The sequence below is a fragment of the Pteropus medius genome, unplaced genomic scaffold, assembly GCF_902729225.1.
Source record: "Pteropus medius unplaced genomic scaffold, Ma_sr-lr_union100, whole genome shotgun sequence".
Taxonomy (NCBI): Eukaryota; Metazoa; Chordata; class Mammalia; order Chiroptera; family Pteropodidae; genus Pteropus; species Pteropus medius.
This window is the reverse complement of record NW_024354499.1, coordinates 7,073,990-7,094,011: the sequence shown is the minus strand read 5'-3', so window position 1 is coordinate 7,094,011 and position 20,022 is coordinate 7,073,990. Positions and strand designations below refer to the sequence as shown.

The following is a 20,022-nucleotide window of genomic DNA, read 5'->3' as shown; positions in this document are numbered from 1 at the left end:
AGAAATAAGAACTGAATTTAGAAAACTAAACATGGAAATTTACCAAAACTATCAAAAGAGTAAAGCCTAGCCCCTGTTGCCACAAACTGCTCTAGGAGAAAAAAGCTAAAACCCTAAAAGTTTTAATGAACAAATAAATTACTCGAAAACTCGTTCTGTGCCACTGTAACAATTAAAAGTGACTGTAACCTGCCTGCTTCATCTAATCTCAAATCATTAAATTCTGTTCCCAAATCACCTTAGCTCTAGACTTCGGCTGATAAAAAATAAATAAAAAAATAAATAAAAAACCCTTCTGTAAATTCTTTTTTCAGAACACCATCAAGACTGTTCTTAACAGTTGTCTCCCTTGTTGGAAGACCATAAATAAACCACCTTCTGTGGTTGACATGGGCTTTCCCAGGGATCTTTGAGAGGTCTACAATCCTTATTAGCTGGCCTTTCATTATTTTCTGGTTTTGTTGCTCTTCCTTTCTTTATTTTTGAGGTATTATTAATTTACTTTTATTGTAGTAAGAGTAGTTAACATGAAGTCACCCTCTCAACAAAATTTTAAGTTTGTAATACCATATTGGTAACTGTATAACAATGTTGTGCAGAAGCCTTCTAAAACTTCTACATCTTGCAAAACTGAACTCTATACCAGTAGATCAACAACTGCCCATTTCCTCCCCCCTCCCACTCTTGGCAGCCACTCTCTGTTTCTGTAAGTTTGACTATTATAGATATCTCATGTAAGTGCAATCACACAGTATTTGTCCTTCTGGCTTATTTCACTTAGCATAATGTCTCTAAGTCTCAGCCACGTTATCACATATTGTGGCAGGATTTCTTTTCTTCTTAAGTCTGAATCATATTCATTATATGTATATACCACATTTTTTTTATCCATTCATCGGTTGATGGACATTTAGGTTGTTTCCACATCTTGGCTATTGTGATAGTGCTGCAATGAATATGAGAGTGCACGTATCTCCTCAAGATCCTCATTTTAATTCTTTTGAATAAATATCCAGTAGCAGGATTACTGGATCACATGGTAGTTCCATTTTTAATTTTTTAAGAAACCTTCATACTGTTTTCCATATACAGCTGCATCATTTCTCATTGCTGTCAACTGTATACAAGAGTTCCAGTTTCTCTACATGTTAGCCAACACTTGTTGCCTTTTGAACTTTTTTTTTTTTTTTTGATGATAGCAACTCTGATGGGTATGAGGTGATATCTCATTGTGGTTTTTATTTGCTTTTCCCCGATGATTGGTGATGTTGAGCTTCTTTTCATGTCCTTGGTGACCATTTGTATGTCTTCTTTAGAGAAATGTCTGTTTAAATCCTTTGCCCACTTTTTAATCAGGTATTTTGTATGAAGGCGTTGTTCACTGAGATTTTTGGGGGGGTTTCGGTTTTGGTTTGAGGCTTGTGTGTGTGTGTGTGTGTGTGTGTGTGTGTGTGTGTGTGTGTGTGTGTGTGCTATTGAATTGAAGGAGTTCCTTAAATAGTTTAGATATTAAGCCCTTATATATAGTTTACAAATATAATCTCTCATTCCATAAGTTGCCTTTTCATTCTTGATTGTTTTCTTTGCTATGCAGAGGCTTTTTTAATTTGATGTAATCCTACTGTCTATTTTTGCTTTTGGTGCTTGTGCTTTTATAAATTATTGCTAAAACCAATATTGTAAAGATTTTACTCTCTGTTTTCTTCTAGGAATTTTATAGACCTGGAGCTTATATTTCAGTTGATTTTAGTGTATGGGAAAATGATTTAATTTTTTTATGTAAATATCCAGTTTTCCCAGCACTATTTGTTGAAGAGACTATCCTTTCCCTGATTAACATTCAAACTAATCTTGAAATAAACTTAAGCATATACAATCAACTGATCTTTAACAGGAGCGCCAAGATCATACAAGTTTTTTAATTGAGGATTAAAATAAAATCAATGCAACATCTGCTTGCCTTTGTGCAAACTGTCCTCCCACCTACTAAACACTCCTGCTACTGTCTTAGAAAACAATTGAATGTTCACACAATGTGTCTTGCTTGCCCTTTATTCTATGCCTCTTCACAAACATCTATCCAATGCTGCGAAACCATAGTTCATTTGCAACATGTGCAAGCCACTCACTCAAAAGGTTCATTGCCCTCCTCACTGATGTAAGAGTCTTGCAACGTTTTTCTTCTCTTCCTCACAATGTCTCCTGGGTCTAGAAAAGTTGCATAGATACTGTGAAAAAGTGCTGGATCAAAGTTTAAAAGACAAGTTCTAGTCTAAATTCTAACTGCTGTACAGACTCTGTTACTCAGTACCACCATTTCCCCATTTGGCAATTATACTTGTGGAGTAGAGAACAAATAGATATATGTAAATTCAGTCACACTCACTCAGGCTGAGAAAGTTGCTGCCACTCACACTCATTCACACACACACACACACACATACCATCACCAACAATGACAACAGTGTCGAAATGACTCAAAAACTTTACTTTTGTGCCTTGAAAAACAGAAAGGCACCTAGTACCTAATCCACAGAAATGTTACACAGAAATCTTTACTTCCTTCATATGCAACAAGTGTTCCTGGGCCTCTCTCTGCAACTTCTCTTCTGCCTCCAAGACCGCCTGATTTAACTGTCTTCCTCTTTTCCTTTCTCAGTATTTAATTACGTAACATGTTCACATGCATCAGAATCAAGTATTCTGGACTGTCCATAATTGTACGTGCCAAACGTCTACAGGCCCAGCAGTGCAGCATCACCACATACCTGTCACGCATTATGACGGCTCTGGCATCACTAGGCAATTAGGAATTTTTCAGCTCCATTTTATCATCATATGGGACCACCGTTACATATGCAGTTTGTTGCTAACCAATATGTCATCACACAGCTCATGACTGCAGTCTCATTAATAACAATAGTATTGTGACTTGTATAAAATGTGTAACACCATGGATGAATCTCAAAAACACTATGTTAAGAAAATAAGTCAAACACACAAAAAAAATCAGTACTGTGCAATTTCATTTCCATGAAATCCTAGAAATAAAAGTATAGTGACAGAAAATAGATTAATGGTTGCTTCAGGCTGGGGGCCTTGGAGAGGATTGACAACAAAGGGGCACAAGGGAACTTTTAGGAATGATAAATATGTTCTAAATCATGATTATGCTGGTGGTTTTATAGATGTACACAACTGCCAAAACTCATTAAATTGTACAATTAAAAATGAGTGAATTTATCATATGTAAACTATGCCTCAGTAAATCAGGGAAAACATATATACATATATATACATACAAACACATATACATACATGAATATATATCATATATGTATATGATATTTGTATAAAATTACACATATATAGAATTTTAAAATATTTATCTTCAAAAATAAAAAGATTCTATTTAAATTTAACCAGTGGATTCCACCCAATTTTCCTCTGATTTTGAAAGTGTTTTTGTTTTGTTTTCTTCTACCCTACTCTTCTAACAAGAGTAGGTGCTAATATTACACATAATCTGTGTCTGAATTAATGAAAACAAATGAGGCTCTTTCTCATCTCCCTGGCTTGGATTCAAAGGATGTCTATAGACTTGCATTTATTAACTAATGAACACTGGCTATATTAGCTTTAGTCTGACCATGGTTTACCTGGTGAAGGAAATGTGACAAAGTTCAACAAAAGAAACAGTGCAGTTTAGGTCAGGTCTTCACAAACCTTTCTCTGTGGCAGTGCTCGGTGCGGTCCCTTCTTTTTAATCTCCCAGAGGAATAATTACGCAAGTTCCGCTTTCAGCTCACCTGCCTCCTTATGTCAAATTTGGCATCTCTATTGCAAGATAATTCCTGCCTAGAATATTCAATTAGCTTTTAATTAAATATTGCTCATTATTACTGCAAGACAATAAAACATATGTCATTCGATTAGCCAAAAAATTCAAATATAAATTACATTCATTTTTATGCCAACATGCACTTTACCTAATGAGACATTTGTCATCCTATTATAAAAAGATTGTAGGTGATCTTATTTTCTTCCAGAAACTTTTTTAAATGCCTGTGAGCAAAGTTTAAGTAGTATGAGCAACAATTCATATTCATTTCCTTATCGCTACATTTATTATCTAGAACAGAAAGTTATATACAGTTATATACAAGGAAACTTCATAACAGCAGGTGTTTGGATATTAGCTTAATCCTCAATTTTTGACTATGTCATTTTGTATATCAAAATTTATTATTTGTCAGGGGCCAGATGTCTCTGAATTTAACAATATACTTTTTCTGATTCTAGCAGTAATATATAATTACATAAGAAACCTTTGAAAATACAGAAGGAAAACCTATTGATACATGGATGTATTTTCTTTCAGTTCTTTCTTTCTGCAACCCTTTTTCTGTTTCTTATTCTGTTTTTAAAAATTAAAATTACAGCATATATTGTAATATTTAATTCTGGTTTTTTTCCATTTAATATTATATTTTGACCATGTACATGTCACTAACTCCCTGAAAATAAAAGCTACATAATGTTCTATCACATAGATCAACTGTAATTTTTGGATACTAGGATTATTCTATCATTGTTCACTATTAAAAGTAAAAGTAAGGCAAATATACTTATGCATAAATCTTGACCACATCTCTGATTATTTCCTTAGAATCAATTTCCAGAAATGGAATTTTTGGATCAGAAGTATTAGGGGAATACTGTATTCTCAGTCCCTGGTGTCTTCACAGGATATGGACAAACCATGTACAAACATTTCCAGGCCCTGTGTATACCCTGAACTTGATCTTCCCATAGGAAGAAAGAGTGATCAATATAGTTGGGGAATTAGACAGACCTGATACCCTCTGGTATAGGTATGGTTTCTGTGAAGCACATCCCATCCCTTGACACTTTCGCTCTCTTAGTTCTTGAAGTAAGATCACCAGGGCAGGGACTCCACCACCACCAACACCAACATCACCCCAAGAGTGACTATTGTTTCAAGCCTCAGGACCTATAAGTGGGATAGGATGGGACTGGGTAGTAGGAAGTCAGAGTTAGCGAATCCCAAAGTCTAAGATTAGAAGGAAGAGAAGAAGTCCCACCAAGTTTTCCCATCCATTTTACTCAATAGGCCTATACTTTAGAACACTTAGTACTCCTTGATTCAGTTTCAGACTCTGTCTACAAAAACCCAAAAGGAAATAGGGCTAATTAGCAGGATTCAGGCAACAAACTATTCATTAAACCTCCAACAAAAGGATATAAAGCAAGAACTCAGGGAAGTAAGAGCAGTAAATTCATACCTAGAAATACTCCTTATGCTCCAAATACATAGCAGTAATAAATATATATACATATATATGTATACATATATGTGAAAAGAAAACAAATAATAAAACAAATAAAAACAGTTCAAAAATAAGAGATAAATGAATCAGACATGGAAAAGAAATGCAAAATGGGAGCTGGGCTCTGTTTAGATCAAGAAGTAAACAGGAGCAATTAGAAGTTCAGTTCCTGTGAAGTAATGGAGAATAAAAATGATCCACTAGGCAGAGTAGAGAATCAGAGCAAGAGCCACTGCCAAAGACAGGGTTTGGTGAAGGATCTGCAATTCCTTCACCAAAAGCAGGCTAAAGAACACTACTACCTCCTCTGCCTAGGTCTGAACATCATTAGAGCTATGGGAAGCCAGAAAACATAGATGAAATAAAACTCCAAAAAACAAGGTGATATCTAATGCTAAGAAAGATATTCAATAAGCTTAATATGTACTTAAATTTATTCTAAGTGAAATTAATTTTATAGAACAGTCTATATGACTATTAAATATGTTAGGTCCTTCAATGATATAAGTGAAGGAGTATAGACATAAAAAAAGAAAATTATCAAATAAAAGCAAGCAGAAATTTCTAAAAGTCAGGTGGACATAGAAAAGAGAGAGTTAGAAATCTTAAAAAATATATATGAACATTAAAACTTTTTTAAATCCATGAAGAAGATAAATTCTATAAAGGATACAGCTGAAGAGAGAATTAGTTAATCAGATAATAGTCTGAGGATTCATTAAAGTACAACATTGAGGACAGAAGTATACCCACATATATGCATAGATACACATACATACATACATACATACACACATGCATGCATGCATGCATACATGCATACACACACATACCCTGCATATATCTAGAGCAGTAAGGGACATGGAGGGAAAAATTAAGAGATGTCAACATATGTCAGATAGAAATATCATAGACTAGAGCAAAGAGTAGAGAAGCAATTTTTGCTGAATTAATGGCTGGAATTTTTCCAGAATTGAAAGTATATGTCCTCAAATAAAACATGGACTCCAACTTTTAAGATAAATTAAAAATAAATTCACATTTAACTACAGAGTGGAATTATAAAACATCAAAAAATAGAAAATCTTAAAAGATTTTCTACCAGAGGGGAAAAAAAAGATATATTATTTAAAAGAAACACTAAGATTGACGATAGATTTATCTTTTCAAGAAAAAGATTTCTGAAGATAATGGAGTAAAATCTTAAAAGCACTGAAGGTTAATAATTGTCGGTCTTGCTCTTAATATTTTGGGGGAGGTTCTTCTTTATGATCTCTTTAACATCTAAATGTTGGAACATTCCAGGGTTCAATTTTCAGATCTCTTCCTTTATCTCCTCTCACTCTCTCATGAGCTCATATAACCTCATAGTTTTAAATGTCATCTATATGTCGAAAATTCTGTTTCAGTTACCTATTGTTACCATAACAAACTTCCCTAAAACTGAAAGACTTCAAATAACAATTTAATATTATCTATCACTGTTCTGGGGGTAACGGGCTCAGCTGGATACTCTGAGGCAGGAGGCATATAAGGCATATTCATTACAGGTTTGGTGCCTAGGCTAGAATGACTCTACAGTTAAGAGCCAGTGAGGCATTTCTGTTTCCATGAAGGGTTCTAATTCTTTACAGCACAGTTGTCTCAAAGTCCTAGATCTTCATACGTGGTGGCCAATACCCAAAGTACATATTCAAGAGACCCAGGCAGAAGCTGCAAGTGTTCTTATCACTCATCCTTGAAAGTCCTAGAACATCACTTATGCCTTGTTCTATTGGCTAAGCAACTCACTAAGGCTTAGTGTCTTTTTCCAACACAATTGCTAAAGTGATTATTTTAAATCTATGGCAGATCATGTTACTTTTTTTACTAAACCCCCTCAATGAACTTCTATATCGTTCAGGAAAAAAAAAAGCTAAGTCCTTCACCTCGCTCAGACACAATAGACTACTTGATGTTCCTTGAACACATCAGATATTGGATACTCTCCTACCTCAGGGCTTCGTGCTTGTTTCCTCTACTCAGTCCACTCTCCAACCAGATATCTGTAGGCCTTGCTCCCTCATGGTCTCAGAGCTTTTCTCACATATCACCTTCTTGGTGAGTCTTTCTTACAAATCTGCCCACCACTCAACACTCCTTATCGCCTCCTCCACTTTGTCTTTTCACCACGGCAGTTATAAATATCAGAAGTACTATTTAACTATTTATTTAATTAATTATTGCTATCTCCGTCCACTAGAGTACATAAGTCCCTCAATGCAAGAATTGCAATTTCCTGATGGATCGATCACACAATTAAAACAGGGTCTGGCATATTGTGGGTGCTCAATATACGGTGATGTGCTGGCAAATGTTTAATGACCAGCTCTCAAAACCAAAAGCAATATGAAACTCTGATTTGTATTATTTGCCAGTTTCCAGGATGTATGTATTTCTATCATCCAATTTTAAGGTAAGTGTTACTGAACATTGATTTAGGGAGCAATAGGGACAATTGATTCTCATGTGCCAGTACAAGCTGGATTCAGCACACCAATGATATGTTTGTTAAAAGAATGGGGATGAGGGGGGAGGAAGGAAGAAAAATGTATCTATACTATAATTCCAAATAGAAGGAAATAAAGACTTTTTCAGATAAACAAAGACTATGAGAGTTTGCCACCAACAAATACTCATTGAAAGAAGTACTAAAGAATGCTTTATTAGAAGAGCAAAACCAGAGAGATTACATGGAATACAAAAAATATTGGTAGTGTAGAAATTGATAAAAATATATCAATAAATATAACTAACTGTTAACTGTAAATTTTTTAAAATAAAACTAATTTTACATTTAAAAATAGGCTCACACACTCTAGACAAAAAGGGGGAGGAGATTCAATGATAAACAGACTATTAATATGGCCCTTGTCCTGTTTCGGAATTGAATAGAGATTTTGATCAACTGTGTATTAAATGTTTAAAGATAATCGCTAAAAATCTAAAAAATACAACCTATAATTTCCAAACCTTCATAGTGAAAAAATAGGGAAACAATATGGAAAGCTTTATGTTACAGTAGATGGAAGGAAATAGAGCAAGGCAAAAGGATAATAAAGAGAAAACATAAACTAAAATGGTAGAAATAATTCGGAATACATACGAATAGATTACATGTCTCTGTTTATTAATCAACAGAAGCATTTTTAATTCTAACTTTATATCTAAGACATCTACCTAAATGAAAGCAATACAGAGAGAAAAGCTATACCATGCTTGTAGGTAAAAAAAAGAAAACGACAAATGAAACATAAATTTACTTATGATCCATTTTGAAATCCCACTAAAAATTTCAGTGAAATTTTTAAGGTTTACATTTAAAAAAAAAAAAGACAGTAGTAAAAGAAACATTGACTAGAAAATTTTTGAAGCTGTAAAGCAAATGAATTCTTGGTAATTGGCTTAGCTCATAGTGAGAAGACAAGAAAGGAGGGTTTCTTAGGGTGCAGCTATTTGCTTGAACCTATAGCAAGCACTCTAGATTCCAGGATCGAATATGCCTGGACAGAAGTTTAGACTGACAAGTAAAAGATAATAAGACATTCAAATAATACCTCTCTAGAGCACTGTGAAAGTCTCAGTCTTTCCCAGCTGCCCCAAGCTTCAGTGGTCTACGTGTTTTATTCTGGCATGCCATGCCCTCTTGGAACAGGCTTTAGGCAGCCTAGATGTCAGTAGGAGCTGTCTCCTCATAACTGATCTCAAATGGGCCCAAGTTCCTGGAAACTTGGCACATCCGCCTTGGGTCAAAAAGTAGACCAGTGCCTGGGTCCATCATCATTTAAATGCAAAGGCAAGAACCAACCACCCAGAATTCCATGAAACATCCCTTCCTGTAACCAGGCCCGAGAATGTGGTACAAATTTCCAGAGTGTTAAATCCAGCAGCAAGATGAGCATCAACGCACAGGTCCAGCACTCTTGGAGGAACTGCTCTGCCTACTATAGTGTATGCTTGCCGCCCAGCTTTGCAGCAATTAGTTGAATGGTGGCAGGGGTCCGAGGACAGCAGCCGCAGCAAGTTGTGGACACAATACCAGATGTCCTCACTATTTCCAGTGAATACATCTATTCAAAAATCCTCAAGGCCTCAGAAACTCTGGCTAGCACTTTACCCAATGACCCTTGAAACTAGCCCATAGAAAGTTCCAATCACTCAAGCCCTGATAGGGTCTGTGCTTGGCATTGTTGGCCATTTATGTCAAGCCATGAAATAGATTGTTTGGCTTCAGTTGGAGGTCTAGGTTGTTTTCAAGCCATAGACAAGAGCTGGAGGAGAAGTACTATCCACTTCTCCTTTCCCATGAGACAAAGAACTGCACCATGCTCAGCAATCATGTAAAATGTAGCCTGACATTTCTAGGTGCAGAAGGGTTAAACAATCAACAAAGGAAACTAAATATCGATGGGCAAGATGTGAAATGTGTTCTTACAGAACGGCCAAAACCACAATAGACAGTGCCCTCATGTGGAAAAAAAAAATAAAGAAAACAACCCCTATGGGTGACCTGTTGCTGATGTGTATTTTTTGGAAATAATAAAAAGGCTGCTTATACTCTACAACCAGAAGTAGCCAGTCGATAATCCTCCATAGACCAAAATGGTTAAAATTCTGAAGCCAAAGGCTTTATGACAAAGCATTGTGTTCAAAGAACAAATGATTAACTTGATCATAAAATTTAAAGCCAAAAAGTCATCTGGGGTTCAACAAAATTAGGCAATTTTTTTTTGATATAAAGAAAGAACTAAATATAACATCTGGTTAATAGAAAATCCATTTTTCCTACTCTCACTAAATAAAGGTGACTTTTAAAAGGTAGTTTGAAGAGGTGTCTAATTATTAATCTTTCCTAAGGACCCATTTATATCCACTGGGCCCTAAGGCATAGCCACCCTCAAGAGAAGAACGGCATGGTTTCATATGCTCAATCATAATTTTTTTTCTTGGAGTGGCAGGAGCAATGGTATTGGGGTGCACTGGGCAGTGAGCCAGACCTTTGCCCAGTCCCCTGAACACAGAGCACCTGCAAGGAGGTGGGTGGGGAGTCTTCTCTGAAAAGGGAAGCAAAGTCTTGCTTTGGCCCCCAGCAGCTGCATACGGTCCTGCCAGCTAGGTATGTGTGATAATATCTATACCACTTCCATGGAAAGCAGTAAACCCCACAAATCAGGGCTTTTCTCCTGGAGAATTGGCTGTTAAAAGTTTCCTACACACAGCTCCTTATTTACTCTACCATTCTTAAGCTTTATCATGCTCTTGTTTCTGCTACAATTATTCTTTGCCACCTGTAGACTTTCATTCCTTTTACCTGTCCTGTTTTCCCTGTTTGGGAGCCCTCCTGGGCCTCCCTTCCACATCTAGTCTGGACTCCCTGTTCCATCAGACCACTCTGTTACTTGAACCTTTAACGATACAGCCTTGTCCTGTCAAAAATTCCCCAACCATGACTCCATCAAATCTACTCGCATTTCTCCTACTTCATAGCATTCAAGCATTACTGAAGAAACTGTCATGGCCTGAGTGTGGACTCATTTACATCTGTGGTATACAGCTTCACAGTCTCCTCAGGGCATCTCGGAAATCTATCTACTTGCGCTTGACCAGCTTAGCTGTTCTTAAATTTACCCACTTTCCCAAAATTGATTATTCTCCTCTACCCTTCCCCACACAGACTCTCCGCATGTAATCTCATCTTCTACTTCAAAGGGAAAATATTAAATAAGAGCCATAGCTCAGGAATTCTCTCAACTTCTTGATGGTTATGAATTTAAATTTAAACTAGTCGATTGGGCTTCCAGAGAAAAAGTTCTGTAATTTACAAGTTTTGCTAGTCTTTGCCAGTAGTGCTTTTTTTTTTTTTTTTTCAATGTGGGAGACATAGCCGTTATACTATGCATAAAGAGGGAGCTAGTTTTCCTTACAAGAAATTGTTCTGGCCTCTTTGTATAGGTTTCTAGTCATTCTTTTCAAGAGAACATTATTCCTGGCACTTTTAAATTTCTGAAAATCTCTAACAATTATCCTGAAAACACAGGTTAAGTTAATGTGTGACAGACAGATCTATTTCACATAATTAGTTCTACTCTAGTAGGCACATTATATTAACAGTGTAAGTTGATGCAAGAGGAGCAGAGCAAATTTTTGCTTGTTGATTTCGGCATATTCCTTGAATGGAGTTAAACAGGTCCAGCAAAGCAGGTTGATATGTCTCTAAAGAAAATAAACTGAATGTTGCAGGAAGAATGATCCTAATATTAGTTCTCATTCTTGAAAGACTAGGTTTTGCTAATACAGTTGTAATAACTTTAGCAAAAGTAATTTGCTAACATGAGGTCAAGGTTTAATTGTTATAAGACTAAATATAGGTTAGGATTAATAACATGTGGGAAATTTAAGTTATGGACAGTCCTATAAAAGATAATCTACCTTTTGAAGCATTTGAAGGAAAAATTATTAAATTGGTCAGCCAACAGTTAGCTAAACTTGAGAAAAAAACATCATAAAGTTTTTTCTTAAGTAGCCAAGACCAAAGAGTCAAAGTAATAGAATGAAGATAAAGGAGATTATATTTCTCAACATAAGCCTTTTAGTTAGTTAATAGAGGGTATCAAAATAAAAATGTAATAAGTAAGATTAATATCAGAGTAAAGGAAAAGCAAGTGAGTGTTGAAGAATAAGAAAATTAATCTCCTTCCATTGCCTTGGGTAGAAGCTGCTTTTTCTGCAGTCAACAATGTGTTCTGATATCTTGGGTGGAAGATTTCTATAGTCAGAGGCTTCTGGACAATTCCTAAGAGTCCTAAATTTAAAGTCTCTGAATGAGTGGACATCCAATAGTCAGAAGAAAGTGTTGTATATCTTTTAAGTTGAGATCAACAATTTAGAGTTTTAGTAGGATGTCAGTTTTTAACATTACAATGTATGATGTATTCCACTGAGACTTAAGGTTAGTTTTGTCTCTAATACATTCTTTAGAAAACTCAATATCCAAGTTTCAGAACATGTAGCGTCTACTTAGGTGGGTGTTTTAGAATTTCAGCTTGTTGGTGAAAAAGCTGGAGGCATCATATGAATCTCCTATAGTGTTGTTATATCAGCTTGAAATAGACCAAAATCTACAATTGGAAATAATGTCAAAATACATGAGGCAACCTGTTTTTAACTCACAAGGAGATATCTGATCTTACTGCTCTCAAGGCTACTGGCAATGGCAATAAATTGGGCCTTGGGAATTTGAGGTTTCGTAGAGCTTTGATAGTTTTAAAGTGTGAATGGAGTTCATGAAACATCCTGTATTCTTATAATTCTCTCTCTCTCTCCCTCTCTCTCTCTCTCTCTCTCCCCCCTCTCTCCTCCCTCCCCCCCTCCTTAAGTAATTTGAATTGGTGTATGTTATTTACTCCCTTTGGCTAAAGTTGGGATAACTTGATTATCAATTAGAATAATAATTGCAATGATCCAAAACACATCCAACATGTTTAAATCATGAGTACATATAAAACTTTGAAAAAATACTAATTGGTCACTATTGGAGGATGTTATGGAGCACTTATTATTTTGAAAATTGTTAAATAAAAAGAAAGAAATAAGAATATATACTTCCTTTTCCTACATTAAAGATACCACTGAGTACCCAATATTAAATGAGAAATTTCTGTTTTAAAAGTTAGTCACCCGAAGCAATCTACAGATTCAATGAAATCCCTATCAAAATTCCAGTGGCGTTTTTCATAGAAATAGAACAAACAACCCTAAAATTTGTATGCAACCACAAAAGATCTCAAATAGCCAAAGCAATCTTGAAAGAAAAGAACAAAACTAGAGTCATTACACTTCTTGATTTTAAACTACATTACAAAGCTATAGTAATCAAAACAGGATCGTATTGGCATGAAAACAGACACATAGATCAATGGAACATAATAGAGAGCCCAGAAATAAATCCATGCATATATGGTCAATTAATTTGCAACAAAGGAGCCAAGAATATACAATGGGGAAAAGACAGTCTTTTCAATAAATGGTGCTGGGAAAACTGGACATCCACATGTAAAAGAATGAAACCTTACCACTATCTTACATCATACACAAAAATTAACTCAAAGTGGATTAAAGACTTGAAAGTAAGACCCAAATCCATAAAACTCCTATAAGAAAACACAGGTGGTTAAGTTCTTTAACATTAGTCTTGGCAATGATTTTTTGGATTTGAGACCAAAAGCAAAGGAATAAAAGAAACAAACGAGTGGGCCTACCTCAAAACTTTAGCTACTAACCAAGAAAAAAAGAGAAGACTCAAATAAAATCAGAAATAAAAGAAGAGAGATTACAACTGATACTACAAAATACATAGGATCATAAAAGACTACTACGAATGAATATATGCTAAAAATTGGATAACCTAGACTAAATGGATAAATGCCTAGAAAAATACAACTTATCGAGACTGAATCATGAAGAAATAGAAAATCTGAACAGACCTATAAGAAGTAAGGATATTGAATCAGTAATCAAAAACCTCCCAGCACAGAAAAGGCCAGGACCAGATGGTTTCACTGGTATATTCTACCGGACATTTAAAGAATAACACCAATCCTTCTCCAACTCTTCCCAAAAATTGAAGAGAAAGGAACACTCCCAAACTCACTTTAAAATGCTAGCATTAATCTGATGCCAAAGTCAGATAAGGACATCACAAGAAAAGAAAACTACAGGCCAATGTATTTGATTTGACAAAATACAACATCCTTTCATGATAAAAAATACCAACAAATTGTGTAGAGAAGGAAAACACCTCAACATGATAAAGGCCATAACGAACCCACAGCTAATACCATACTCAACAGTGAAAGATCAAAAGATTTTCCTCTAAGATCAGGAACAAGACAAGGATGCCCACTCTAACCATACTACTGAAAATTCTAACTAAAGCAATCAGACAAGACAAAAAATAATAATAAAAAGCATCCAAATCAGAAAGTAATAAGTAAAATTGCCATTATTTGCACATTGTAGGATCTTATACATAGGAAACCCTAAAGGCTACACATACACACTATTAGAAAGAATACATAAATTCAATATAATTGCAGAATACAAAACCAACACACAAAAATCCATTGCATTTCTATACACCAATAATAAATGATCAAAAAAATCAGAGAACAATTCCAAATACGATAGCATCAAAAAGAAAAAAAAAATACCTAGCAAATAAATTTAACCAAGGAGGTGAAAGACTTATACACTAAAAACCATAAAACAATGATGAAAGAAATTAAAGACATAAATGAATAGATAGACATCTTGTGTTCATGGATTGGAAGGTAATATTGTTACCATGTGTAGACTACCCAAAATGACCTAGGAATTCATTGCAATTCCTATTAAAATCCCAGTGGCATTTTTTACAAAAATATGAAAAATAATTCTAAAATTCATATGGAACCATAAAGCACTCTAAATATCCAAAACAACCTTAAGAAAGAACAAAGCTAAAAGCATCACATTCCCTGATTTTAAAACATATTGCAAAACTACCATAATTAAAATAGTATGGTAATGCCATGAAGACATACATGTACAACAATCATACAGAATAGAGAGCCCAGAAATAGACCCACACATGTATAGTCAACTTATCTTCAATGAGGGTGGCAAGAATACGCAAAAGAATGAAATTAGACCCTTTTCCTACGCCATACAAAAATATCAGTTCAAAATACATTAAACGTTTAAATGTAAGATCTTAAACTTAAAAACTCCTAAAAGAAAATGGGGGGAAATCTTCATTACAATGGTCTTGGCAATGATTTCTAGGATATAACACCAAAAGCATAGGAAACAATAAAAAATAGATAAGTTGAACTATCTATGAAGAGAATGACTAAACAGAGTGAAAAGACAACCAAGGGAAAGGGATAAATATATTTGCAAACCATATTTCTGATAAGGAACTAATATCCAAAATATATGAAGTACTACTACAATTCAACATCAATAAATAAATAGCCCGATTTTAAAATATGCAAAGGATTTGAATAGAATTTGTTCAAAGAAACCAACAGGTATGTGAAAGTTGCTCAACATCACTAGTCATCAGGGAAATGCAAATCAAAACCACAGTAATATTATCACTTCACACCTGTTGGGATGGTAAATATCAAAAAAAAAGAGAAATAAATAAGTAAATAACGAGTGTTGACAAAGTTGTGGAGAAACTGGAACCCTTCCTTGCACAGTGTTGGTGAGAATACAAAATGGTGCAGTCGCTATAGACAACAGTATGAATTTCCTCAAAAAATTAAAAATTAAACTACCATATGATCCAGCAATCCCACTTCTGGATATTTAGTCAAAAGAATTAAAATCAGGATCCTGAAAAGAGGTTTGCCCTGCCATGTTTACTGCACCACTATTCACAATAACCCAGATGTGAAAATGACCTCAGTGTCCATTGTTCAGTGCATGGATAAATAAAATGTAGTATATACATACAATGAAATGTTATTCAGCTTTAAAAAAGAAGGAAACCCTGACATATGCAACAAAAATCCTAACATATGCAGCAGCATTGATAAACTTTGAAGACATTATGCTAAGCCACATACTGACAAGTACTACATGGTTCCACTTACATGAGGTATCTAAAAGGGCCAAATTCATAGAAGCAGAAAGTAGAATGGTGGTTGCCAGAGGCTAGGAGGAGGAGAAATGCAGATCGATGTACAATAGCTATAAAGTTTCAGTTAAACACAATGAAATATTTCTAGAGATCTGCTGTAAAACATTGTGCTTATAATCAACAGTACTGTACTATACATTTAAAAAATTTCTTAAGATGGTAGATCTCATGTTAAGTGTTTTTACTACAATTTTTTTTTTTAAATAAAAGAATTTCAATAAGCCAACTTGTAGGGTTAATTTAGCTAATAGCACGTAACCATTGGGAATAGGACCCCACATGTATTGTGACCCTCTGGTCCCAGCACAACTCTTCCATCATAGTAAATACTGAAAAAAATAGATGCTGAAAAATTGAAAGCTCAATTAAGTCCATATTTTTATAGATGTATTTCCACAATATTTTTTTTTAATTCCCAAAGGAAAGAGTGATACTTTAGTTATAAACGTGACTTTCTAAAATTTTGTACTCTGAGAAAGTTTGACATAGGTTGGCTTAAAAATGAAAATTTGTTCATTACTTATAATAAAAGAGAATGAAAAACTAGTTCTTTAATAAGAAAAGAGAATTTCAAAAGATTTGACACAATCCATCTGTAAGTAGCATATTTCTCACTAGAGGGAGCTCTGAGCCCACAAATCATGGCAAGAAAAGTTGACTAAAATGATCATTTTACTTAAGGGGAAACAAATGGTCAGTGAGTAAATATGACATCTATTTCCAGAAGCTGGGAATTTTTCACATGCCAATTTTCTTCAATTATTAACCACTGCAATTTTAAATTACATAAAGGGTGAATAATGCAAAGCGTTGTAATACCCAATCGGTTTAATAAACATACTATAAATAGGTATGGTGTGGATCTAATAAGAGATGTGGCATTATCCTTGTTCTTTTGGTGGAAAAATTAATTAGTATTCATGAGAAAGAGCAAATAATACGGGCTAGTGATGAGTATGGGTACCCAGAAAGGTTGTTTGGGGAACTATAATTCTTGCACTCTGGCTACTCTTCTTCTGTCTCTATGAACATAACTCTGTGAGGCATTTCCTCCCTTTATAGTTGGGTACACTTGGGGATAGGGGGTCTCTCATAGCCACTCCTAAGCCAGTGTGCTCAAGCAGCTCACTTCTCCTCTGTCGCCCACTGCATCAACTCTGGCACTATCAGCTTAGAAACTGAAGAATCATCACCCTTCCTCATTACAAAGGTACTGACACCACCCTGACCTCAGCTGATAAGTCTTTCATTCTCAACATCAGTGTTGACTCTGTGAAGCAAAGTTTTTCTAAAGGCTTGGGAAAAAATGGCACCATATCTTAAAAGTCCCTTTTCCCTCTAACCTCTGCAATCAGGAACTTATCACTGACCACCAATACTCCTCAGGTTCCAGAACCACTACCACTCCCAGGTTGTAAGACCTTACTCTACCTTTTGAAATTTTTCACGTTTCTATTTATCTTAGACTAGGGTTCCGATATGTCTATGCAGATATGTCTCAAATATTATATGGGACATACTTATAGTAAAAATTTATTCCTTGTTTATCTGAAATTTGAATTTTACTAGACATTCTATATTTTTTCCAAATCTAACAATTTCGCCCTAGAGCCTTTACTCTGCTTTCTCTAAGGTCAGAGGAGGAAACCCAGAGTTCCTTCCTCTTTATTAAGTAAGTTCTGTTTCATCCTCTCCCACCCAGGCCATACTCAGAGAAAACCACTTATCTCATTTCTTTCCCTTGGAACATTTGGTTTATGTTTTAAATAGCAGAGTTTTTCTTTCTGTCTCAGTTGTACATCTCCTGTCTGTTAACATATTTTCATCTAACAAGTTAAACAGGATAATTTGTTTCCAGGTTTCAGAATCACCTCATCTACACATTTAATTCATTGAATGCATGTTTATTCAGTGTATGCTCTGCATTAGAAACTATACTAAGTGCAGACATATCAAGGTGCCCTGTCTGTGGAGGCAGTGTAGTTTACAATGAGGAAGTGAGAAGTAGCCTTCATCAGCTGATAGCTCTGAACCTGGCTGAAAACAATGAAGTCACATTTCAGTTGGACATGGTTTATGAGTTGGTGACATTTACAGGGAAAAGACAGCCTTCTGGAATACTATCATACTTATCCTTAAATAAACTCCCCTCTTGACCAAAGCATATGGCAATTTATCCCTTAAAATAATCTTTTCTATTAACCTCTTGGAAAGTCTTCTTGCACTTGAAGTAGGGAATGAAACATGTGGAGCATGGGGCTAACCCCAGCAAGAGGAATGAAATGAAATGAATGTTTATTTGCCCCATGGATATGGTCAGAGGCACGATTGTAAGAACGGACTGTACCAAGGGAACCAACAACTCAGATTCCATGTTGAAGGCTTCCTCTCTCTCTCCCCACAGTGCTTAATGGACATAGTTCAAGTTTGCTTCAGCTGTCCTTATCTCTGCGTGTCTTTCTAAATAATACCCCCCTTTTTAGATATATTTTTTTTCCCTCGTGGCCCAAGCTTTTAATTGAATTCTACCAAAGCCTAGAAGCAATCATTCGATTTTTCCTTATTGGTGTACCTATTACTTATGCGTAAATTTTACTGTTTTCCAGCAATACACATATGCACTCCTTTTGTTTTAATTCTTGATTGGAGAGAGAACTTTACTCTCTCCAGAAAGAAGAAACAGTGGATCTGGTTCCGGTCCAAGACTCAGGCAATAGCTATTCTCAGATTGGGTTTGCAGCAGAGCCTATGAGTGATGTTCTCCGTAGCACTCAGTACGCAAAGTCTGCGAGAAATCTCTCGGCGACCCTCTACACAAGCTGTCCACACAAAGAACACTTGGCATGCTCCAGCGCCGTGAACTGGGTTGGGTCAACCAGATGCGAGGAGGCAAAGCACGCATGCGCACGGCGAAGCGAAAGTCGACCAAGGACCGAACGGGCGCGCGCACGTGGAGGCCGGGCGCGAGGCGGGAGCGCGCGCCGGAGCGGAAGGCGTTGATCTGGGCTGCCGAACGCTGAGAAAGAACGAGCGCGAGGCATCGGGTCCTTGCCATGGCTCACAGGCCGAAAAGGACTTTCCGGCAGCGCCGAGCCGACTCTAGTGACAGCGATGGTGCCGAGGTGCCATCTGCTGAATCCGGGGCACCAGGGGAGCAGGCGGCCCGGGGCCCTACGAAGGAAGGTTCGCCTCCTGGAGGAGGCCACGCAGTGGCAGCGGAACCGCGCCTTCGGGGCCGTGGCCGGGGCCGGGGCCGGGGCCGGGTCTGGGCGAGTTCCCGGCGCGCTGTGGGAGCGGCTTCTGGCGCGGACGGCGACTCAGGCGTCCCAGGTGACGCGGGGCGGCGGGGTGGGCGCCTGAGAAAACGCATCGAGAGGGGCGGGAGGAGGCCCCAGGGGTCTTCTAGAGATTTCTATACCCGGTGCTGACCATGAGCAACGCTGAATTGCGGTTAGTGAGCAAGACAGCCCGCCAGCGGTCACTCGCCCGCTGCCCGCATCTCCACATTGGACTCCTTGGGGGAATAGAAAGAATCCTGTACGTTTGGGGGGGACATTTGTGTTTGCATCGTCAGATGGGCCCTCACTAATTATAGCTTTAGTGTAGTACGTAATGTTTATGTTAAATAGCTACAAAAGAGTTAAAAGTTTTCTAATACTCTTAGCGAAAGTTGCACATATCTTTTGAAATGTCCCAATTATTTTTATAGAAAACTCTTAGCCACAATAGTACATTACAAGATTGTAGAGAAAAAGCTTTGAAATATTTTCTTTTGCTTATTTTCTTTTTCATCAGCTATTTGCAAAAAGATAAAAATAACATTTCACTGAGTAACAGTAGATTGATGACACTGTTGACTATCAACAATGGCGTTAAATACAATGTAGTAATTTTGAAATACTTTTGCGTTCTTAAATACAGGATTAAAGTAGCAAAAAGCTGTTT

The 20,022-nt window shown here is 36.4% G+C and overlaps 1 protein-coding gene across 5 annotated transcripts in view; it reads left to right on the top strand.

Moving 5' to 3' along the window:
- The first annotated feature begins 19,044 nt into the window (after positions 1-19,044).
- GCFC2 (GC-rich sequence DNA-binding factor 2) overlaps positions 19,045-20,022 on the top strand; it is a 38,711-nt gene continuing 37,733 nt past the window's right edge. For 4 of the 5 annotated variants that reach the window (XR_005650559.1, XR_005650558.1, XM_039852410.1 and 1 more), the window contains exon 1: positions 19,045-19,407. Coding sequence is in view for 3 of the 5 variants with exons in the window: in XM_039852410.1 (XP_039708344.1) it covers positions 19,131-19,407 (277 nt within the window). In the remaining 2 variants the exon portion in view is untranslated. The remainder of the gene's footprint in view (positions 19,408-20,022) is intronic. The other variant, XM_039852408.1, reaches the window with a different exon arrangement.